Below are 25,326 nucleotides of genomic sequence, written 5' to 3'. Positions count from 1 at the left end.
CCTGTAGTCCCAGCGGCTCGGGAGGCTGAGGCAGGAGAATCGCTTGAACCCGGGAGGCGGAGGTTGTAGCGAGCCGAGATCAGGCCACTGCACTCCAGCCTGGGTGACACAGCAAGACTCCTTCTCAAAAAAAAAAATGAGATGTAAGAGGCAGAGAAAGACTAGGCTGTGGAGGACTTCCAATGTTAGAACACCTACTTGGGTCTCACTTAATGGTCTCCAAACCATCTTATGTGTTTGCACACCTATCAGGAAAAACTTGATCATATACTCCCAAAACATATATACTTATTCATTTATGCATTATATAAATATACTGCTGAGCAAATATATTAGGTATATTATGAAGCGTATAAATATTAATCCCTAAAGGATGAGGAAAAAGCCCTAAAATAGAGTGTGAATATTATTTTCCCACTCCCTCTCGATTTGTCTCCAGCATCCCCTGGGACATATGCACCCCTCTTTAGAAATAAGTGTGGGCCATAATAAGGAGACATGGCAAGGTTTTAAGCAAGGAGAGGTGATTGTGAAGTGGTAGTGGACTGGAGGGGCCAGCTAGGTGGCCAAGAGCTGAGTAGGTGAACAGGGGCAGAATCCACGTAGGGGATGCTGAAGGTGGGAGCAGGACAGTGGTGGTGGATGTGAGAGACCATCAAGGGAGAAACAACCTGACTGTAGTGGAGAGTAAGTAAATATAGATGGTGTTTACCTTTTTTCAGCTTATTAGACCTGGTAGATGATAGTACCCAGTTGAGGTGATAAACAAGGGAGTTGGAGCAGATAAAGAGAAAGCTTAGTGGGGCCTCATTAACAAGTATCACACTTCAGTGTGAATTACAAAAAGGCCCCTGGATTTGGGTAGAGGGACTATCAGATTTACCAGATTAGTGAGCCCAGCACAAGCAGAATATCCGCCCTTGTTCAGCCCCGCTTGTCCCTGTTAGTCGGGAGGAGGTTCTTGTGCCATCAACAATCTGTACAACCTCAAATGCAGCCCTGGGGTGGGCCTAGGCTGTGCCATCAAGAATGTCCCAGCACTTCCCCTGGAGAAGGATTGGGTTAGAGGAGGGAACTGGTATGGAGTCAGAGTCAGGGAGTTTGGGGGAGAAGTGCTGAGGCAGTCAAGGAGGGCTCCCTGAAAGCAGGATTTCCATATGGGTAAGATTTGAAGGGACCAAGATCATTGCATGTTGGGACCCAGGCGAATCAAGGACCGAAAAGAGCAGGCATGGGTCTGGAGTATGGGGGGCTAACCAGAGAAGCTGGCAGTCAAATGATGTAACAGCCAAGTAGTCAGGCAGAATTTCGATTTTTGCTTCAATTGAAAAAAACACCAAAGGAATTTTTTTAAAAAATTAAGCAAAGCAGGCTGGAGGAAATGTTCTTGGGCAGACTCTGTGGAAAGTATGCTGGCTGGAGGCAGCACACACACAGAGGCCCCAGTGTCCTGCTGCCAGACCAGCTCCACCCTACCCCCCTCACACCCCAGGAGACCTTGGGAAGGTGCCAGCTCGGCCCACCCCCCACACTAGCCCAGCCACAGCAATACTCTGTTTCAGCTGCCTAGAAACACTTCTTCCCTGAGTGGTCTCTTCTGCCACCTGCCTATCCTCCCCCAGTGTTTCTGGAAGCTGCTGCCTCGGTCAAGCAACTTTCCTGATACCTGTGCCTCAGTTACTCCACTTATAAAATGGAAACCGTTGTACTTGCCTCCTACAGAGTTGCACTAACTTTCTCTAGGACACCCAATTATCCTCCTCAAAGGCCAGCTCTGACCCATCTCTCCCCTTTTCAAGATTTGTCCAAGACTCTCCATTCTCCATGGCAAAAAGTCTTTGCTGCTGTATGAGCTCATTGAGTCTTGTGTTCAAAGCCCCCTATTCTCTAGGCCCACTCAACCACTCCAACTTTCTCTCCATACTTCCCTTTCCTGCCCCTCCACTCCAGTCAAATTTAGCTACTTGCTGTCCCCTGAAACACTTTCTGTGTTTTCTTGCTGTCTGTCCAGGATGTCCACTCCACAAATAATTGTTGAGCACCTCCTCTGTTCCAAGCCATATTTCAGGCACCAGGGGTACAGCAGCAAATAAAGTGGTAAGAAGTCAGTCAGACTGTGGATGTCTTCTAAAGGTGGAGCTGAAAATCTCTGATGGATTGGATGTGGATTGTGAAACAAAGAGGAGAATCCAACATGACTCTAAGATTTTTAGCTGAGCAACTATGTCCTGAAACAAAGATACCAGAGGAGGAGCAGATTTTGGAGGGGAGAGTTATCAGGAGCTCAGTTTTGGATATGTTCAGCTTGAGGTGTCTATGGAACATTCTAGTGGAGATGTCAAGTAAGAAATTGCATGTATGGGTCTGGAGTTCAGGGCACAAGTCCACACTGGAGATACAGATTTGGGAGTCATCTGTATATAAATGGTATTAAAGGCCATGGTGCTAAATGACATCTCCTAGAGAGCCAGTGTAGAAAGAATAGAGGACAGAAGGGGAGAGGGAGGGAGGGGAGAGGATAAAAGGTTGACAGCAGAGCCTTGGAGTGTTCCAAAGATTTAGAGGTTAGGAAGAGAATGAGCCAAAAGAGGAAACTGAGAAGGCATGGCCAGTGAGGATTATTTATCCATATCCTCCCTGTCTTTCAGGCCTAGCTTCAAGGCCACCTTCTCTAGGACCCTTTCCTGAAGACTTGGGCAAAAATGTTCCCTCCCTTCTTTGAGCTTCTTTTCACTTTATTACCTTCCTTAGAGAAATGAGGAAAATGGGGGTAAGCAAGTCTGCTTGTAACTCATTAGTCTCTGAGTTCCCTGAGGACAAGTCCTCCTCCCTAGTCAGACCCAGAAGACTTTGCAACAATTTGCACACTTATTTCACAATTTTTACCACTTTTACCACCCATAGTATTTACTTAATATATTTTTATATTAATATGGCCATATTATTTACCCAATATATTTTTTCAACATATATACTTTCTGAGATGATCTGAGTTAGCCTTATTCTGAGCAACAATATCTATGAGATCATGGGTTTAATGTGCTAGTTGTATTTTAATAAGCATTACTGTAAATACATAACAATTATAATAAAAATATTCGATTATATCATACCTAAAATTATGTTGTGTGCCAAAAGGTAGAATTCATTCAACACTTTGGGAAACACAAAACTCTAATACCATATCCACCATATGCTGTGTGGCCTCTATTTCCCCATCTGACAAATGGAGATAATGATAACTACTTCACTCTGTATCTCCCTCTCCTTTCCTCTTCTTCTCTTCTTGCCGCTCACACTGGGGCTTTATGGCACTGTGTTGTTCTTTCTCTTTCCCTATCTCTATCCTCCTCCTCTTTCTACCTCGTGTGTCTCTTTCTCTGTCTCTGACCAACTCTTTATTTTCTCTGTCTCTGCTGTCCCTCCTCTTTCCTGCCCCATTAGGACCATCAACAATAAAGTCTACATTGCAGAAGTCAAAGAGAGGCACCAGGCAAAGAAAATCTATGAAGAAGCCCATCAGCAAGGAAAGACAGCTGCTCACATAGGCATCAGGTAAGGCCCCATCCAGTCCAAAACATGACTTAATCATCTTAGCTCTATGATCAGGGGAGATGCACGTTCTCTCTGGTCCTCAGTCTCCATCTCTGCAGAGTGGGGACATGACCTCTACTTCATAGGATCATGTGAAGAATATGTGAGTTAATGAATACCAAAGCCTGTAACAGGGTGGGTGTTCAATAAATGGAAATTTATTTCCCCATTTCCACTTTTCTACTGTCAGGAGATTGTGGCTTATTTAAGAATTGGCGCCTTCCGGGAAGTTTATATGCAAGTGAGATTTTTCTAAATTGAATTTTGTTTCCTGAGTTCCATTCAGCGGGCAGAAATGTATTGTCTTCCTTCAGTGTTTCCTCCCAGCTTCCAAGAGAGTTTCATGGAGCGAAAACTTTAGCTTTGGCTCCAGCAAACTGAGTTACTGCCATATAAACAAGCTCCTTCAAAAGCATAGGGGAGGGGATAGTGGGAGGGTCTATTTGAAGGGGACGAGGCATTGTATGTAAATTGAAAACTCTTTTGTAAAATGAATCATTAGACCCTAGTTGGTCTGTTCTATATTCAGATCTTCTTCCACCCTTGAGGGTGGACCACCTGTGAGATAATTTAGCAAGCAGAATATTTAGGAGGCTGAATGAGGGAGGGAGAGAGAGATTGATAAGTGGATGCATGGATGACGGACCATGGCCAGTGACTCAGTTGAACCAGAAGCCTAGTCAGGTCTCCTGGGACCAGGGTTGGGGGTAACAAATCTAGGTCATCTAACAGCCCCTGTACTCCTCAGAAGATCCCTTTCTCTTCCCACCCTCTTCCTTTTCCTGCCTAGGGACCGGGAATCAGAGAAGTTCCACATCTCCACCAGCCTGGCAGCAGGCACAGAGGTGACTTTTTCCCTGGCCTATGAGGAACTGCTTCAGCGTCACCAGGGCCACTACCAGCTGGTGGTGAGCCTGAGGCCCGGCCAGTTGGTGAAGAGGCTGAGCGTAGAGGTTACAGTGTCAGAAAGGACAGGCATCTCCTATGTGCACATACCACCCCTGAGGACCAGCCGCCTGCGCACCAATGCCCATGCAAGTATGTCGGCAGCACTATAGGTTACCCATCAGACTGGCGTTCACTGAATGAAAACCTTCCCGATTCCACTGGGTTTCCCTCTAATGCCACTTCTGCTCTGTACTCACTGCCAAGTTCTTTCCTGATTCAGTGAGAAGAGGGCATGTTTGAAGGTGAAAATATCTGGAATTTAACCTTGGCCTGGTCCTTACAAGCTGTATGACCTGGCACATTACAAACTTTCCAGACTCCTGATTTCCCTAAAAAAAAAAAAAAATCAGTGATAAGGGAGGGTTTGCTGGGTGGGCTAATGAAATTAAATCGTGTGTTAACCATGCTGAAGGCTATAGAAGCCACACTGGCCAAATCATGCTTTTCCCTGGATCCCCACTGAGAATGGCAGGACAGCGAGCGCACAGCAACTGCAGGCTCCCTGGAGGACACCATCTCAGGCCCTGGAGGGAAGAGAAGCATCTTGCCTCAGAGGCTTGCTTCAAATATCACCTAGAGGTTTTGGAAGGCCAGACTGGCTACATCAGAATCACAACATGGGCGCCTAGAAATGCAGATTCCTGGAGCCCAACCTTCAGGGCCTGATTCAGTAGCATGGGGGTGGGGCCCAGGAAGCTGTGTCATCAACCAGTCTCAGGCGACCTTGATGTCCAGTCAGGTTGGAGAATCACGGAGCTTGCCTGCTCACCTCATCTGAGATGAGAGGACAGACGCAGAGAAATCCCTAGCTCATGTGGCCACCCCTCCAAAGCTGCTTAGCATAGGAGGTCCCAACTCATTCAACTGTTGACCCAGAGAGGCACTGGGGTGGACAGTGGATGTAGCAGACACAGACAGACACACAGACTGGATCCAAATCCCAGCGTTGACACTCCCTTGATGTGGGACCATCAAAGCCAGTCACTCGACTGGCTCGACTTCACTTTTCCCATCTGTAAAATGGACGAGATGCCGTCTACAGCCCAGGACCATTGTGAGACTTTGAGAGAATTCCTCCCTCCCAATTACGTGGTACAGAGAAGATTGCATGATCACTGTACCCGTTAGGACTAGGTGGCACTCACTGAGATGCAGGTATGGCTGCAAACGCTTTACATGAATGGCCTCATTTATTTTCCACAAGCACTGCCTATGAAGTAGGAGCTGTGGTCATGCCTGTGCTGTACATGAGGAGCCAGAGGCTTAGAGAGAATGAATCTCTTGTCCAGGGACACACAGCAGCAGCGGGGAGCTGGGCCCACAGGCCATTTGAGTTCCTGCAGCCTGCATTCTTCAGCCCTAAGCTATAAATGGCAGGTCCCTCCCCCATTCTCCTTAAAGGTTAAAACAGAGGGTAGAACCAATCCTGTGGGGGAGAAAACAGAACAAAGAGCTCTGAGAGGAAGGAAGCCAAGGGAATGTATGTGAGCAGGCGCCTCAGAGAGTATGGGGCTCAGTGTGCCCCTGAGCTTCCTGACAGCTGTAGCAGGAAGGAGGGGGGGCAGAATTCCCAAGTTTCCATTTTCTGGAAAAAAAAGGAGGCACAGAGACATTTCTAAATGGACATTTGTCTTGGATTCCAGAGGACTTGCTCTTGTGGCCAGCTCAGCAAACATCCGGGACTAGAGACTCATCTGTTATTTCATGAGACTCTAAAAGGCTTTTTCACACATGTGATGCCCAAAGTCAGAAGGAAGAGACGGAAGAAGAAATATTAAATCAGATCCAGAGGACAACCTTGCTAGGCTGCTGTTTCCCACAGCAGTGGGGGGATGGGAGGAGAACTAGACCTTGTCTGTGTGTCTGTCTGTCTCCTGGCCACACTCTCACTGCACTGCCTCTCTGGGAGGAGATGTGGGCTGCTGGTCTCCGGACATGCCATGCCTCCAAAGACTTGGCCCCAGGTTGCATGGAAAACGAGGCAGGGTGAGGTTGCCAGTGAGGGTCACACTGCCAGGGCCTGGGAGCTGAGGGCCAGGCTGGGTCTGTCCGGCTGGGCTCAATAGAGGAGGCAGAGAGGAGCTGGCTGTGGGACTGGGAGAGGAGCCTGGGGCAGGTGGAAAGATGTTGTAGGCAGGAGGCACCAGAGGTTTTGGGAGGAGTTAGACTTCTCACCCTCCCCAGATAACGCCCCTTGTGCTGCCCTTTCACTGGTTCTTCTGTCTAGCGAGTCCTTCGTACCATGCTGCCCCAATCCTCTCCACCCATACAGGTGAGGTGGATTCACCCCCATCCACCAGGATCGAGAGGGGAGAGACCTGTGTCCGAATCACCTACTGCCCGACATTGCAAGACCAGTCGGCCATCTCTGGCTCAGGCATCATGGCTGACTTCCTGGTTCAGTACGATGTGGTCATGGAAGACATCATTGGAGATGTGCAGGTGAGGGGGCCTGGGAAAGGGGAGAGAGGATGGGCTCTGGAGTCAGACAGGCCTGAACAATGCTCGGGCCTCTCCAGCTGTTCACTCCAGTTTCCCTAGGGATAAGCGAGAGCTAGCAAACAAGGATAGGCTGACGTGAAAAGACACATGGCTTCAACCTTGAAAGGCACATCGAATCCCCCAAAGGGTTGGAGACCTGGAACTGTCTCCAGTGAATCTAGTGCCCAAAGGACCCATCCCTAACTGAATCAAGTCATAACCTACTCGAAAACAGTCCTTCTGCAAAGTAAACCCTTGGCCACTAATTGGGCATCCATGTTCATGGGCTCTCATGCGTTCTGCAGCTCCTATACTCTTCTGTGTTCTCTTGGGCTTCCTTGCTCTCTGTCGCCTTTTAACAATCCTTATTGCTTCAGTGAAGCCATCTGCCTAAACAGGGAGTCCTTCAATTGTGAGCCTCCACATTCATGAAGAAAGAGCAGAGGTCCCACGCTCTTTCAGCTGGGAAAGCACAGAGCACTGATCCCAGGGCCCCGGCGTGAGCACAAAGATGGTGGGGCAGCCTGAGACATCTGGTGCCCCCCTGCCTCTCCCACCACAGAACCCTCAACCCCAGCACACAAACCACCCTCCAGCTGCCCCACACCACACCACACCACACCTTTCTCCAAAACACTCGAGCCTGCCTCTCATCTGTGTGAGCATTTGCTCATGGTGGCTGCTGTCCTGAGAATGACTTCTTCCCCCTTGCTCCACTGCTCAACATCCTCGTGTTCCTGAAACACTGCCGAAACACCTCCTCCTTGACGACTTCAGTCCGCCAACAGTCATTTGTCTGCCCTGGACTAAAAGTGTCCTATAGTTAAACCTCTTCTCGTGCAACATTCATTCATTCATATGTTGAATGAATATGTGGACTAGGCCAGTCCTGTACTCATTGACTCTCACAACTCACAGGTGAGTCGGACACAGCCACTCATCTCCCTCCACCATCACCCCATCCTGAAGCACCCAGATACACAGAGCCTTGACAGTCATCAAATGTTCTAGGTGTGTGTTTAAATGTGTCATGGGTTCTGTCGGGGTGCCAGTGGAGGAGGGTTTCAGGACCATCATCCTAAAGGACTTGGAGTTTAAGTAAGCATGGGAAACATGAATTGGATGTATCTGCAAGTCGGTCAATAAGGTGAAGGGAAAGGCATGCAGAGAGAAGGAACAGCATGTGCAGAGGCAGAGAGGTGTGGCTCAGTCTGTTGTGTAGGGGGAATAAAAGTTATTCTCCTGCCAGGATAGGAGCTGAGGGTACCTTGCCAGCAGGTGGCAGCAGGGGCTTTAACCTGGTGTTTTGTCATGTGGGTGTGTTTAGTTCTTGGAGGTATCCCTCTGCTGGCTCATGCTTTACCATCACCACAGCTGCCTGCAGTTGAAATATAAATGGAAGGCATTGACCAGTACAACCAGGAACTTCCATACACTGTGAGCTCTTAGCCCTCCTGACACCTGCCAGGAACACTCAGTTCATCTCCCACTTCCTATTTGAGTGTGCCCTTTGTTCAAAGCCCAGCACATCATCAGATAATCCACCCCGCTGGGGCTCACTGGGCACCTAACCTGTGTCATACCTTGTGTTGGCCGACATTGGGAACCCAGAAGGGTATCACACACACAGCCTACTTATCGTTTCTGAGTGAGACACAAAAACCCAGTACTGACACTAAGGTAGACTTCCCTTCCCATGACACACAAGGTAGGATAGAAGCCATAATGAAGAGGAAAGGCAGTTCCAGGTTCCCTGAAGGCGACTAAGGCTGACCTGTGTGTTATGGAATGAATAAAAGTGGGCCATGGGACAGGGCCTGTGGGAGCGAAAGGCATTCCAGCAAAGTGGGGGCGGCACAAGAAAAGAAACAGGCTGAAACTCACCAAACCTGTGTAGGGAATTGCAAATAGCTTGGCGATCTGGAGCAGAAATTCGAGATGAAAAACCCAGAGAGCCACATAGAAGGCTGGAGAGTCCTGCAGGGCAACAAAAGGAACATGGGATTTGTCCTGTAGGTGACCAGGGAGCCATGAGAGAAAATGACATTGTGAGGTCGTGTTTACAGGGTCTCAGCCACTGCCTCCAAGCAGCATGGATGGGAGAGGTCGCAGTAGAAGAGGGAAACCTGAGAGAAATGAGACCTGAGCTTGGGCTTTGTCAGTTAGGGATGAAGACGAGGGTGGCCTGGAGAAGTATCCAGCAGAGAAAAGCAACAGGAGGTTGATTGGCTGCAGGGAATGGGGGCCACCCGAGGACTGAAGGCAATACTCACATTTGTCTCCAGAGTGATCATGTGGATGATGGTGCCCCTGACCAGGAAGGCATAAAAGGGCCACGTTGGGGCAGGACAACGAATTCATTGCTTGGGCAGGATGCATCAGAGGTTTCTTGAAACATCCTGGGGCACAGGTCCAACAGTGAGTGTGCACCCACTGGTAAGGGGCAACTGTGGGAGCCCTAGCCGGGGGAAGCGATGTGGATTGATTGGTAGGGGTCCTGTGGTGGAAGCCAAGTGACAGAGGGAGGTCACCCAGGGAGCATGTGTGGAGCCAGAAGGGAAAATCCCTGAAGGCACAGCTAAGGTGAAGCGGCCCAATCCAGCAGCTATGGATACCCTCATCAACTGCACACAGCCTGCCCAGAGCCCCAGTACCCAGCAGTTCACTCCATTGAGCTGCACCAGCATAATCATTTTCTTTTCATGCTTCGACCTGACAAATATTGGGAAGCACTGCAAAGGGAGTGGGCAGACAGAGGCGGTAGGAGAATAAGGAGGGTTCACTGTCACAGATCGCAGGGAAAACTACTTTTGAAGATAGCAGAAGTCATCCATGTTCAACTGTGACGTTCATGGGTGGGGAAGGCAGTCCCAAGAGACTCAAAATACAGACATTGGGTTTGTTTTTTAGTAAAGTTGTTACTTTGAATTTTTGAGGGTACACAGTAGATGTATATATTTATGGGGTAAGTGAGATGTTTTGGTACAGGCATGCAATCCATAATAATCGCATCACAGGGTACCCATTTCCTCAAGCATTTGTCCCTGTGTTACAGACAATCCATTCATACTCTTTTACTTATTTTTAAATGTACAATTAAATTATTATTGATTATAGTCACCCTGTCGTGCTATCAAATACTAAGTCTTATCCATTATTTCTTACTTTTCTTTGTACCCGTTAACCATCCCTGCCTTCCCACCATCTCCCCACTACCCCATTACCCCCAGTCTCTGGTAATCACTCTTCTACTCTCTGTCTCCATGAGTTCAACTCTTTCATTTTTTAGATCCCACTAATGAGTGACAACATGGGAGATTTGTCTTTCTGTGCCTGACTTATGTCATGTAACATAATGATCTCCAGTTCCATTCATGTTGTTGCAAATGACAGAATTTCATTCTTTTTTATAGCTAAATAGTACTCCATTGTGTATATGTACCACCTTTTCTTTATCCTCTCATCTGTTAATGGACACTTAGGTTGTTTCCAAGTCTTGGCTACTGTGAACAGCACTGTAACAAAGAGGGTATAGATATCTCTTGGATACACTGATTTTCTTTCTTTTGGGTACATACCCAGAAGTGGAATGGCTGGATTGTATGACGAAGCTCTAATTTTTAGTTTATTGAGGAGCCTCCAAACTGTTCTCCATGTGATTAAACTAATTGACGTTCCCACCAACAATGTATGGGGGTCCCTTTTCTACACATCCTCGCCAGCATTTCTTATGGCCTGTCTCTGGGATAGAAGCCATTTTAGCTGGGGTGAAATGATATCTCATTGTAGTTTTTGATTTTCACTTCTCTAATGATCAGTGATGTTGAGCACCTTTTCATATATCTGTTTGCCATTTGTATGTCTTCTTTTGAGAAATATCTGTTCAAATCTTTTGCCCTTTTTTGATTAGATTTTTAGACTTTTCTCCTATGGAGTTGTTTGAGCTCCTTATGTATTCTGGTTATTAATCCCTCGTGAAATTGGTAGTTTGCAAATATTTTGTCCCATTCTGTGGGTTGTCTCTTCACTTTTTTGATCATTTCCCTTGCAATGTGGAAGCTTTTTAACTTGATGTGATCTCATTTGTCCACTTTTACTACGGTTGCTTGTGCTTACTGGGCATTATTCAAGAAATTTTTGCCCAAACCAATGCCCTGGAAATTTTCCCAAGGTTTTCTTGTAGTATCAATAGTATCATAGTTTGAGGTCTGAGATTTAAGTCTTTAATCAATTTTGATTTGATTTTTGTATATGGTGAGAGAGTGGTCTAGTTTCATTATTCTGCATATGGATATCCAGTTTTCCCAGCACCATTTATTGAAGAGACTGTTCTGTCCCCAATGTATGTTCTTGGCTCCTGTGTTGAAAATCAGTTCACTATAGGTTAGTGTATTTGTTTCTGGGGTCTCTATTGTTTTCCCTCGGTCTATGTGTCTGTTTCTATCCCAGTACCAGTCTGTTTTTGTTGCTATAGCTCTCCAGTATAATTTGAGGTCAGATAATGTGATTCCTCCAGTTTTGTTCTTCTGGCTTAGGATAGCTTTGGTTATTCTGGGTCTTTTCTGGTTCCATTTAGATTTTAGGATTGTTTTTTCAATGTCTGTGAAGAATCTCTTTGCAATTTTGATAGGGATTGCTTTGAATCTGTAGATTGCTTTGGGTAGTATGGACATTTTAGCAATATTGATTCTTCCAATCCATGAACATGGAATATCTTTCCATTTTTTAGCGTCCTCTTCGATTTTCTCTAACAGTGTTTTATACTTTTCATTATAGAGATGTTCCACTTCTTTGGTCAAGTTAATTCCTAGTATTTAATTTTGTTTGTGGCTATTGTAGATGGGGTTTCTTTTTAATTTTCTTTTTCAGATTGTTCACTGTTGGCATATAGAAATGCTACTGATTTTGTTTTGTTGATTTTGTATCCCGCAACTTTCCTGCATTTGTTTATCAGTTCTAATATATTTTGTGGGATCTTTAGGGTTTTCCAAGTATAAGATCAGATCATCTGCAAACAAGGATAATTTGACTTCTTCCTTTCCAGTTCAGATGCCCTATATTTCTTTCTCTTGTCTGATCGGTCTAGGTAGGCCTTCCAGTACTTTGTTGAATAACAGTGGTGAAAGTGAGCATCCATGTCATGCTCCAGCCCTTAGGGGAAAGGCTTTCAGTTTCTCCCCATTCAGTATAATACTAGCCGTGGGTCTGTCATATATGGCTTTTATTATGTTGAGGTATGTTCCTTCTATCCCCAGTGTTTTGAAGGTTTTTGTCATGAAGAAATGTTGAGTTTTATTAAATGCTTTTTCAGCATCAGTTGAAATGATTGCATGGTTTCTGTCCTTCATTCAGTTGATATAATGTATCACATTGATTGCTTTGCATATGTTGACCCATCCTTGCATCCCAGGGATAAATCCCACTTGGTCACTTGGTCATGATGATCTTTTGAGTGTGTTATTGAGTTCAGTTTGTTAGTATTTTGTTGAGGACACTCACATCCATATTCATCAGAGTCATTGGCCTATAGTTTTCAATTTTTGATGTGTCTTTGGTTTTGGTATCTGGGCAATACCGACCATGTAGAATGAGTTTGAAAGTATTCCATCCTCCTCTATTTTTTGTAATAATTTGAGTAGGATTTGTATTGGCTCTTCTTTAACTGTTTGGTAGAATTCAGCGGTGAAGTCATCAGGTCCTGGTCCTTTCTTTACTGGGAGATTTTTTTTTTTTATCATGGCTCTGATCTTGTTGCATGTTATTGTTCTGTTCATGTTTGAATTTCTTCATGCTTCAGTCATGGTTAGGTTGTATGTGTCTAGGAATTTGTCCATTTCTTCTCGATTTTCTTTTTGTTAATTTAACTTTTAAGTTCAGGGGTAGACATACAGGTTTGTTATATAGGTAAATATGGGTCATGGGGGTTTGTTGTACAGATTATTTTGTCACCCCAGCATTAAGCCTAGTACCCATTAGTTATTTTTATTTTATTTTTATTATTATCATTATTATTATTTTGAGACAGAGTTTCACTCTTGTTGCCCAGGCTGGAGTGCAATGGCACAATCTCGGCTCACCACAACCTCGGTCTCCTGCTTTCAAGCGATCCTCCTGCCTCAGCCTCTTGAGTAGCTGGGATTACAGGCGTGTGCCACCACGCCCAGATAATTTTGTATTTTTAGTGGAGATGGGGTTTCTCCGTGTTGGTAAGGCTGATTTCGAACTCCCGACCTCAGGTGATCTGCCCGCCTCCGGTTTTGAAAGTGCTGGGATTACAGACATGTGCCACTGCGCCCAAACCCGTTAGTTATTTTTCCTGATTCTCGCTCTCCTACCACACTCCACCCTCTGACAGGCCCCATTATGTGTTGTTCCCCTCTATGAGTCCATGTGTTCTCATTATTTAGTTCCCACTCATAATTGAGGACATGCAGTATTTGGTTTTCTGTTCCTGTGTTAGTTTGCTAAGGATAATGGCCTCCAGCTTCTTCTCTGTTCCTGTTAAAAACATAATTTCATTGTTTTTAACGGTTGCATACTATTTCATGGTGTATATGTACCATATTTTCTTATCCAGTCTATCACTGATGGACATTTAGGTTGATTCCATGTCTTTGCTATTGTATATAGTGCTGCAATGGACATATGTATGCATGTGTCTTTATAATAAAACTTACACTCCTTTGATTATATACCCAGTAATGGGATTGCTGGGTCAAATGCTATTTCCGATTTTAGGTTTTTGAGGAATTGCCACACTGTCTTCCATAGTGGTTGAACTAATTTATGCTCTCACCAACAGAGTTTAAGCATTCCCTTTTCTCTGCAACCTTGCCTGCATCTGTTGCTTTTGGACTTTTTAATAGTAGCCATTCTGACTGGTTGTGAGATGGTATCTCATTGTGGTTTTGATTTGTGTTTCTCTAATGATCAACGATGTTGAGCTTTTTTTTCATATGATTGTTACCCGCATGTATGTCTTCTTTTGAGAAGTGTCTGTTCATGCCTTTCCTTACTTTTTAATGTGGCTGCTTGTTTTTTTTCTTGTAAATTTGTTTAAGTTCCTTATAGATGCTGCATATTAGACCTTTGTCAGATGCATGGTTTGCAAACATTTTCTTATGTCTGTTCACTCTGTTGATGGTTTTCCTTGCTATGTAGAAGTTGTTTAGTTTAATTGGATCCCACTTGTCCATTTTTGCTTTTGTTGCAACTGCTTTTGGCATCTTCATCATGAAATCTTTGCCCCTTCCTATGTCCAGAAAGGTATTGCCTAGGTTATCTTTCAGGGTTTTTATAGTTTGGGACTTTACATTTAAGTTTTTAAACATCTTGAGTTAATTTTTGTATATGGTATGAGGAAGGGGTCCAGTTTCACTTTTTTGCAAAAGGTTTGCCTGTTATCCCACCATCATTTACTGAATAGGAAACCCTTTCCTCATTGCTTGTTTTTGTCAGGTTTGTTGAAAATCAGATAGTTGTAGATGTGTGGCCTTATTTCTGGGTTCTCTAGCCTCTTCTAGATTTTCTAACTTATTGGCATATAATTGCTCATAGTAGGCATTAATGATCCTTTGAATTTCTGCAGTATCACTTTGTAATGTCTACTTTTCATCTCTGATTTTATTTATTTGGATCTTCTCTTTTTTTAACTAGTCTGGGTAAAGGTTTGCCAATTTTGTTAAACTTTAAACAAAAGAAATCCTTTTTGTTTCCTTGATCTTTTATATTGTTTTCTTCGTTTCAATTTTTTTATTTGTATTCTCATCTTTATTATTTGTTTCCTTCTACTAATTTAGGGTTAGGTTTGCTCTTGCTTTTCTGGTTCCTTAAGATGCATTGTTATGTTGCTTACATTTTTCTTCTTATTTGATGCAGGCACTTATAGCTATAAAGTTCCCTCTGAGAACTGCTTTTGCTGTATCCCATAGGTTTTGTTATGTTGTCTTTACATTGTCATCTGTTTCGAGAAATTTTTCAGTTTCTTTCTGAATTTCTTCATTGACCCACTGTTCATTTAGGAGCATATTGTTTAATTTCTGTGTATTTCTATATCTTCCAAAGTTCCTTTTGTTATTGATTTCTAGTGTTATTCCATTGTGGTCAGAGAAGATGCTTGATGGTATTTGAATTGTTTTAAATTTTCAGTCTTGCTTTGTGACCTGATATATGGTCTATCTTTGAGAATGAACCATGTGCTAAAGAAAAGAATGCATATTCTGCAGCCATTGGATGAAATGTTCTGTAAATATCTATTAGGTTTCTGAACTATAGTGCAGATGAAGTCCAATGTTTCCTTGTTGATTTTCTGTCTGGAAGATGTCCAGTGCTGAATGTGGGGTCTTGAGGACTCTAGTGATTGCCATGTTGGAGTCCATCTCTCCCTTTAGCTCTAATAATATTTACTTTATATATCTTGGTTCTCCAGTGTTGGGTACATATATTTTCACAATTGTTATATCCTCTTGCTAAATCGACCCATTTAACATTATATTGTTACCTTCTTTGTCTCTTCTTGTAGATTTTGTCTCTGTATGGCTCCTCCTCATCTTTTTTGTTTGTTTGTTTCCATTGGCATGGAATACCATCTTCCATCCCTTTATTTGTAGTCTATGTGTGTCTTTATAGATGAAATGTTTTTCTTATAGGCAACAGATCAGTGAGTCTTATTTTTTTAATCCTTTCAGCCACTCTACGTCTTTTGATTGGAGAGGTAAGCCCATTTACATTTGATGTTATTATTGACAAGTAAGAATTTACTCTTGCCATTTTGTTATTGGTTTTCCTATTTTGTTTTTTTTGTTTTGTTTTGTTTTGTGGTCTGTTCATCCTTCTTTTTTCCCTTCCTGTCTTCCTTTTAGCAAGATTATTTTCTTTGGTAATATGATTTAGTTTCCTACTATTTTATTTTCTATGTATCCTTTGTATGTTTTTTGTTTTGAGGTTACCATGAGGCCTGTAAATACTATCTTATTAACCATAATTTTAAGCTGATAACAACTTAACACTGTTTGCACTAACAAACAAACAAAAAGAAAACTAATAAAAACTCTATGCCTTAACTTCATCATCTTGCTTTTTATTTCTTTGTTGTTTCTATTTGTAATTTCTTGTACTGTGTCTTGAAAAGTTGTTTACTTACTACTTTTGATTAGGTTATCATTTAATCTTTCTACTTAGCATGAGAGTGGTTTATATGCCACTGTAACATTGTTATAATATTTTGTGTTTTTCTGTGTACTTACTATTACCAGTGAGTTTTGTACCTTCAGGTGATTATTTATTGCTCAGTAATGTCCTTTTCTTTCTGATTCAAGTACTCCCTTTAGCATGTCTTGTAGGACAGGTCTGGCAACGATGAAATCCCTCAGCTCTTTTTTGTCTGGGAAATTCTTTATTTCTCTTTCACGTTTGAGGGATATTTTCTCCAGATGTACTATTCTAGGTAACAGTAGTTTAGTCCTTCAGTGCTTTAAATATGTAATGACACTCTCTCAGCCTTAAAGATTTCCACTGAAAAGTCTGCTGACAGAAATATTGGAGATGTATTGTCTGTTATTTGTTTCTCTTCTCTTGCTGCTTTTAGGATCCTTTCTTTATCCTTGACCTTTGGGAGTTTGATTATTAAATTCCTCAAAGTAGTCTTTTTTGGGTAAAATCTGCTTGGTGTTCTGTCACCTTCTTGTATCTGGATATTGATATCTTTCTCTTGGTTTGGAAAGTTCTCTGTTATTATCCCTCTGAATAAACTTTCTACCCCTATCTCTTTCTCTATCTCCTCATTAGGGCCACTAACTCTTAGATCTGCCCGTCTGTGGCTATTTTCTAGATCCTGTAGGCATGCTTCATTGCTTCTTATTCTTTTTTCTTTTGTCTCCTCTGACTGTTTATTTTCAAATAGCCTATCTTGTAATTCACTAATTGTTTTTTCTGGTTGAACAATTTTGCTTTTAAAAAACTCAGGTACAGGCTGGGTGCAGTGGCTCACACCTTTAATCCCTGCACTTTGGGATGCTGAGACAGGTGGATCAGTTGAGGTCAGGATTTTGAGACCAGCCTGGACAACATAGTGAAACCTTGTCTCTACTAAAAATACAAAAATTATCTGGGCATGGTTGCACATGCCTGTAATCCCAGCTACTCGGGAGGCTGAGGTGGGAGAATCACTTGAACCCAGGAGGCAGAGGTTGCAGTGAGCCAACATCGTGCCACTGCACTCCAGCCTGGGTGACAGAGGGAGACTCTGTCTCAAAAAAAAAAAAAAAAAAAAAGACTCTGGTGCATTTTTCAGTATGTCAATTGCATTTTCCAGAATTTCTGCTTGATTATTTTAAATTATTGCAATCTCATTGCAATCTCTTTGTTACTTTCATCTGATAGAATTCTGAATGCCTTCTCTGTGTTATCTCAAATTTCTTGGAGTTTCCTCAACACAGCTATTTTGAATTCTCTGTCTGAAAGGTCACATATCTCTATTTCTTCAGAATTGGTCCCTGCATATATTTTCCTGGATTGTCTTGATACTTTTAGATGTTCTTCTGTGTCTGGGCATTGAAGAGTTAAGTATTTATTACAGTCTTCACAGTCTGGGCTTGCTCGTACCTGTCCTTCTTGGGAAGGCTTTCCAGATATTCGAATGTATGCATATGTTGTGATCTAACCTGTATCTGCTTTAGGGTCACCCCAAGCCTCGTAATGCTGTGGTTCTTGCAGATTCATGGAAGTATTGTCTTGATGGTCTTGGACAATATCTGGGAGAATTCTTTCCATTACCAGGCAGACTAATTCGCTTTCCTTACTTTCTCCCAAAGTCTCTCTCTCTCTCTCTCTTTCTCTCTCTCTCTCTCTCTCTGTTGTGAGCTACATGAAGCTGGGGGTGGATTGACACAAACACTCCTGTGGCCACCACCTGTGACTGCGTTGGGTCAGACTTGAAGCCAGCGCAGTACTGGGTCTCACCCAGGCCTGCTGTAACACGTCCTGGCTTCTGCCTCTGTTCACTCAAGACCCTGGGGCTGTACAATCAGAAAGTGTCAAAAACAACCGGGCCTGTGTCCTTCACTTTGGGATAGTGAGTTCCCTCAGGCCCTAGGTGGATCCAGAGGTGCCATCCAGGAGCCAGAGACTAGAGTCAAACACCTTAGAATTCTACCTGGTTTTCTGTTGTCCTGCTGGCAAACTGGCAGTCAAACCACAAAATACACTTCTTCTCACTCTTCCTTCCCCTTTTCAAAGGCAGAAGAGCCTCACCTCATGGCCACTGCCACCACAACTCACAAGGAATACTGACAGACAACCACCGATGTTCCCTTAAGGCCCCAAGGTTCTTCAGTCAGCTTGTGGTATATGCTGCCTATCCTTAGCCTCACCTTTCAGGGCAGTAGGCTCTTCTCTGGCCTAGGGGAGGACCGGAAGTTGGATTCTAGGCCATCCAAGAGCCAATGCCTAGAATCTAGGACCTTAAGAGCCTGGTTGGTGCTCTACACCCTTGTGGCCAAACTGGTACTTAAGCTTCAAGACAATGTCCCATTTACTTTATCCTCTGCTTTTGTAAAACATAAGCACTCTCTCCTAATAGCCACCACAGCTTGGAATGTGCATCACCTAAAGCCAGCAAGTCTCAGAGTCTCACCCAAGGCCCTCAATGTAGTACCTGGGCATTATTGTTGGTTATTCAGGGCCGAAGGGCTCTTCATTTAGCAGGTGAAGAATGCAGCCAGAACTGGGTCCTTCCCTTCAAGGCAGCAGGTTTCCTTCTAGCCCAGAGTGTGTCTAGAAATGTGTTTTGGGAGTTAGAGCCTGGAAAAGGAGCCTCACGACTCTTACTGGTGCTCTATCCTACTGTGGCTGAGCTGGTATACAAGATGCAAGACAAAGTCTTTTCCACTATTCCCTCTCCTGTCTTCAAGTAGAATGAAGGGGTCTCTTTTGGAGCCACAAGCTGTGGAGCCTGGGGTTAGAGGAGGGGTGATGCTAGCACTCACTTAACTGCCCCAGCTGGTGTCTCAGTAGGTTGTGTGCCTCCTAAGTCCACTGTCTCTGGGCCCAGTTCAGCACTAGGCCCCTACTAGGAGTTGCAGTCCTTGTGTCTAGGCTGTCTTTCAAGCTTATTTAGAGCCCTAAAGCACTTTAGTCCATGGTGGCGAGGCTTGCAGGAGCTCAAGTGCCAACTGCTGATATGCTGACATGGGTAATTCATGTGTAGCTAGGGCTGTTTTGAATGCTTCCTCCATACGCAGGCATCAGCCAAGTTTGGTTCAGTTTTTTGTTTGTTTGTTTGTTTGTTTGTTTTAGTACTCTAAGAGGGCAACACTGAGGTCAATGCCTCACAATAGCTGCACTCTCCCTCCCCTAACACAAAGAAATGCTCTTGCACACCTTGCCTCCTCTGCTGGGGGCAGACTTGGAGGGTGGAGTAGAGGTGGTGTCGGCAATTCAAGACTGTTCTTTCAGTGCTCTTTCATTGATATGAACTTAAAACCAGGTACAGCGCTTTTGGTTCTTTTGAAGGTGCTTATTTGTGTGTAGATGGTTGTTAAATTGGTGTCCTTCCTAGGGGTACGATTGGTGGAGCTTTTTATTCCACCATCTTGCTTCACCCCTCTTCCAGCCACTGAGTTTGGAGGCAAGCTAGTCACGGTTGCCTTTAGTGAGGGAAGTGTCTATGCAGGGTGGGCACGGCAGCCAGTCTGTGGTGGTTCCTGGGAGTGATCTTCATTTGAGCCCATTGAGGGTGCCCACTTTCTCAGCCTGTGATGCTCCAGGGAAAAAAAGAGGCTAGAGAGAAGTTTGGGAGTGGACTGGGGACAAGAGCTAGTCTTAGTGCATGGAAAAGACAAAACAATTCTATATTTCAAGGAAGACCCAGTGGGGTACATGTTAAAGGGAGTTGGAGAGAGCGGAACTGAGGAGTACTGGAGGGACTGGGCACTTGGAGTGCATGGGGTCCAAGGCAGGACCACCTTTCCTTAGCCTGAGGGAGGAGGTGTATGGGGATGTGGACCCTGTAGAAGGGTGGGGTGGGCAGTCCAAGTGTCCCTGGCTCTGTGCTCTTAATTCTCTCCTTGAGTCAGGTGGGTAGGATGGAATGACTGCTGAGGTGACTGGGAGAGGTTGGTGAGCAAGGTCCTGCCCGTGGGTTATGTGATAGGAAGTGGGGGCCCCGGTGGGCATGGGATCAGGGAAAGGTAGGCATGAATTTCCCAGGAGCTCTCACCAGCCCAGGTGTGGGAGGTGTGCAGAAGCCACTGGGTTCTGCTCTTGGATTGGGCAGTTGTAGTGTGGGTGACACAGGCCTTTTTGAACTGTACCAGAGTGCCAGGATTAGTGGAGACAGATAATGCAATTGCACATGTAAATTAATTCAAAGGCTGGAATGGAGGGGAAGAACAGGATGTCCTCCCATCTTCTCTTTCCCCCTGAGAGGGAAGAGGCAATGTCCAGCCTTGTGGTCAGAGAGTGCCTGAAGGGTAGAGAGGAGCAAAAGCCTGTGACCCTGGGCAGAGCCTCCTTCAGCTTCAGGGGAGCACAGACCCTCAGCCAGCGCAGACATCACTGAGCTGTGCTGAGCTGAGACTGGTCCTGAGGGGCCCTCCTAGCCTCCCTCCCCTTCCCTCAGCTGTCCCAGCCCGGAGGCTCAGCAGAGGGAAGAATGGAGTGGGGGAGGGGAGTCAGCAGCCAATCACATCCAGGACAGCCCAAGGCATCTGTACCTGGTGTAACCAATCCCCTCTGAATAAACAGCTCACTCTGCTTAGGCTCCCTCCTCCTCTCCCTGCTCTGCCCAGCAACAGCAGAAAGGAGGTTTTAGGAGGAGAGGGAGGCCCTGCAACTCCCAGCCCCTGGCAGCAAAGAGCTGGGCCCCAGGCTCACTCTATACAGGGAGGTTAAAACAATACTTGAAGTTCCTGCAGCCCAGGCAAAATATCCCTAGGGACCCTTAAGGCTGTGCAAGCCCAACTCTCTCACAGACAGGAATTCATATATTACAGAGATCCTGATCCTTGGAGTGCTGGGCTACAAGCCTGTCTCATTCCCTCCACAGCTCTGGGGCAGGCCCTGGGATGAAGGTCTGAATGGCAGAGACGTGGTTCTGGTGAAGGAGATGGACAGTGAGCAAACAGTTACACACATGCCTGTTTAGAAACAGTGAGAAGTCCTGGAGTCCTGGGAAACAAAGCACAGTGTTATGAAGGAAAATAAGAGGGGATCTGATTTAGATTGGCTTTCACAGTCCTTCTTGGTTTTACTTTTTTTTTTTTTTTTTCTGTCCAGATTTACGATGGCTATTTCATTCACTACTTTGCCCCCAGAGGCCTTCCACCTATGGAGAAGAATGTCGTTTTTGTTATTGATGTAAGCGGCTCCATGTTTGGTACCAAGATGGAACAGGTAACAAGGATCCTGGAAGCCTTTCTTAGTCCTAGTATCAGAAGACCCAGAAAGCAGAGAGCGTGGTAACAATGGGACCCTGGGAGGAGAGATTCCACCATCCCATGACCCTTGAGTCTTACAGGCTTGGGCCTACCCTAGGGTCCTGGTATCTTACCTAACAGAAGCCTGTGGACCTAGAGCCACAGAGTCCTAAGAACATTGACATATTGGTCAATGTGAAACCATTGAGACCCTCAACCAGAAAAGCCCAGGGTCATATAGGACCCTCAAGCTAGAGCACCCTGGGATCCTAGAATCCAGAAGCAAAAAAACCTTAGGTCACAGAGACTGTGAGTCTTCCTGAGGCCACAAGGTTTTGGGTCTTTGATTTTTTTTTTTTTTTTTTTACTTTAAAGGCCTAATAGTATAGAGTACTGGTATTACAGAGTTAGAAACCATAGAGTCAGAAGCAATATCAATTTTAATCTTGTTGCACTTCTACCACTGTGCCCATGGGTCAGAGTTCTGAGGCCGTAGACCAAGCACACTTTGACTTTAGCCCTTGAATCCATAAAGTTCTGCAAGCAGCATTTCATACCATAATACCCTGGAGCTTTTTGTTCTGGTGTCTTGCAATTATATAACTTTTGCTCCTTAATCTTTCAATCACATAGCCCTTGGGACCTAAGGCTGAGTTTGTTTTACCAGAGTCGGCAACCTGGGGAAAAATGGGTAGTACCCCAAGCCAGCTCCCCAGCCCCAGTGTAGGGGGAGGGATCTCCCCAAATCCAGCCCTTTCTAGCCTTTTTGTCTCAATCAAGAGGGGTAAAATCTCAGAAGCACTTGTAAAGTTTCTATATCAGGAACATCAATTCACTAAAAGACTGAGACCTCCCCATAAGAGTATAGAATGCTTCCTCTTACTCCACACATTATCACCACATCAGCTGGGCTCCTCGACAATAATGGAAAGTTACAGCTGATAGAACTACAAGCCCAAACTCTATTAAGAAAATGTTACTAGGGAAAACCAAAGACAACAGAAGCAACAAAAATACGGACACTAGAAGTAATTTTGGCCAGGCACGGTGGCTCCCACTTGTAATCCTAGCACTTTGGGAAGCGGAGGTAGGCGGATCACTTGAGCCCAGGAGTTTGAGATTGGCCTGGGCAACATGGCAAAACCCTGTCTCTACTAAAAATACAAAAATTAACAAGGTGTGGTGGTGCACACCTGTAGTCCCAGCTACTCAGGAGACTACATTTGGAAAATGGTTTGAGCCCAGTGAGTGGAGCTTGCAGTGAGCCAAGATCGCACCACTGCTCTCAGGCTGGGGCAACAGAGCAAGACCCTGTCAAAAAAAAAAAAAAAAGTAGTAATTTTAGCCTCTGACACCTAAAACTGCTCCAAACAGGAAACATTACCTAACTTATAGCCAGATAAACTTAAAACCCCACACTAAATGCCATTTAGTTTATTTCCTTTTACCTGATACATCATGTCTGGCTTTCAACCTAAAATGAGAAGGCATGCTAAAAGGAAAAAAAAACACTGTCTGAAGAGAGTAAACAAACATCACAGCCAGACTTCAATATGTTAGAGATGTTCAAATTATCAAACAATTTTATTTTTTATTGAAATATTTTTTTCCAACTTTTATTTTAGGTTCAGTGGATACACGTGCAGGTTTGTTACATGGGTAAATTGAGTATTGCAGGTGTTTGGTGTACAGATTATTTTGTCACCCAGGTAATAAGCACAGTATGTAATATATCATTTTCCAATCTTCACCCTTCTCCAAACTTCCACCCTCAATAAGGCCCTAGTGTCAGTTGTCCCCTTCTTTGTGTACATGTGTATTCAATGTTTAGCTCCCACTGATAAGTCAGAACATGTAGCATTGGTTTTCTGCTCCTGCATTAACTCACTTAGGATGATTGCCTCCAGTTCCCATCCCTGTTCCCTCAAAGGATAGGATTTCATTCTTTTTTATGGCTGCATAGTATTTCATGGTGTATATGTACCACATTTTCTTTATCAAGTCCACTATTGATGGGCATTTAGGTTGATTCCATGTCTCTGCTATTGTGAATTGTGCTGCAGTGAACATACATGTGCATGTATCTTTATGGTAGAATGACTTATATTCCTTTGGGTATATACCCAGTGATGGGATTGCTGGGTCAAATGGTATTTCTGTTTTTAGATCTTTGAGGAATCGCCACACTATCTTCCACAATGGTTGAACTAATTTACCCTCCCACCAACAGTATATAAGCATTCCCTTTACTCCACAACCTTGCCAGCATCTGTTGTTGTTGTTTTTTAACTATTTAATAGCCATTCTGACTGGTGTGAGATGGTATCTCATTGTGGTTTTGATTTCCATTTCTCTAATGATCAGTGATGTTAAGCATTTTTTTCATATGATTGTTGTCCACATGTATGTCTTCTTTTCAGAAGTATCTGTTCATATCCTTTGCCAATTTTTTAATGGGTCAAACCAAGAATTTTTAAACCCATGATTAATATGCTGTGGAAACTAATGATAGAGTGCACCACAAATAAGGACAACACATGGCAATGTAAGCAGAGACATGAAAACCCTAGGAAAATAAAAAGGAAATACTGGATATCAGAAATACTGTAACAAGAATGAAGAATCCCTTTGATTCACTCATCAGTAGACTGGACATGGTTGGGTAAAGAATCAATGAGCTTGAAGATACATTCATAGAAATTCCTGAAGCTAAAAAACAAAAATAAAAAAGAATTTTAAGAAACACCCTAGAATATTCAATAATTGTGGAACAATTTTAAAAGTGTTACATATGCATCATGGAAATAATAGAAGGAGAAGAAAGAGAGAAAGGAACAGAAGAAATACTTGAAGTAATAACAGATACAAATTTTCCAAAATGAATTATGCACACCAACCTCAGGTCCAAGAAGCTTCGGAGAACACAAAGCAGGATAAATACTAAACAATCTACACCTAGGCATATCATATTCAGACAGCAGAAAAATCTTTTAAAAAGCCAGAAGAAAAAGTACCTTATCTATAGAAGAGCAAGGATATGAACTACATCAGACTTTTCTTCAGAAACCATGGGAGGAAGAAGAAAGTGGAGTGAAATACTACAAGTGTTGAAGGGAAAAACCCACCAGCCTAGAATTCTGTATACATCAAAATTATTCTTCCAAAGTAAAGAAAAATAAAGACTTTCTCAAACAAACAAAAATTTGGGGAATTGTCACCAACAAACTTGCTTTGCAAAAAATGTTAAAAGAAGTTCTACATAGAGGAAGAAAATGATATATCTCAGATACTTGGATCTACATAAAGAAAGGAAAAGTGTTAGAGAAGGAATAAAGGAAGGTAAAATAAAATACTTTAGTTTTCTTATTAGCTGACCTAACAGATAATATTTTTTCAAAATAATAATAAACAACAATGTATTTAGTGAATGTAGCTTATGAATAAGTAAAATTATTAATGAGAGTAATATTGTATAGGATGAGAGGGAATAATTGGGAATACTCTGTTACAATGTAGTTGCACTATGCATAAAGCTGTGTAGTGTTATTTGAAAGTGGATTTGGATTGGTTGTAAATGTATACTGTAAACTCTAGGGGAACTGCTAAAATGTTTGAAGTCTAATGCATATGCTAAGAGATAAGATAAAACAGGATCATGTAAAATGCCCAGTTAAAACTAGAGAAGCCAGAAAATAAGTGGAAGACATAAGAATAAAGAATTTTAAAAGAAGAGAAAACATTTACAACTATGGCAAATATTAAACCAACTATGTCAGTAACGACTGTAATCATAAATGGTTTAAATATACCAATTAAGAGGGGGCGGAGCAAGATGGCCGAATAGGAACAGCTCCAGTCTCCAACTCCCAGTGCGAGCGACACAGAAGAC

At 43.6% G+C, this 25,326-nt stretch overlaps 1 protein-coding gene across 1 annotated transcript in view; it reads left to right on the top strand.

The window, feature by feature from the left end:
• Positions 1-25,326, top strand: part of ITIH6 (inter-alpha-trypsin inhibitor heavy chain family, member 6) — a 44,459-nt gene that overhangs the window by 2,796 nt on the left and 16,337 nt on the right. Inside the window, exons 3-6 of the mRNA XM_011946578.1 lie at positions 3,445-3,555; positions 4,385-4,632; positions 6,815-6,984; positions 21,298-21,414. Of these exons, the coding sequence (XP_011801968.1) occupies positions 3,445-3,555; positions 4,385-4,632; positions 6,815-6,984; positions 21,298-21,414 (646 nt within the window). The remainder of the gene's footprint in view (positions 1-3,444; positions 3,556-4,384; positions 4,633-6,814; positions 6,985-21,297; positions 21,415-25,326) is intronic.

The sequence above is a fragment of the Colobus angolensis genome, unplaced genomic scaffold (assembly GCF_000951035.1).
Source record: "Colobus angolensis palliatus isolate OR3802 unplaced genomic scaffold, Cang.pa_1.0 Scaffold250, whole genome shotgun sequence".
Taxonomy (NCBI): Eukaryota; Metazoa; Chordata; class Mammalia; order Primates; family Cercopithecidae; genus Colobus; species Colobus angolensis.
This window is presented reverse-complemented; position numbering and strand designations above follow the sequence as displayed.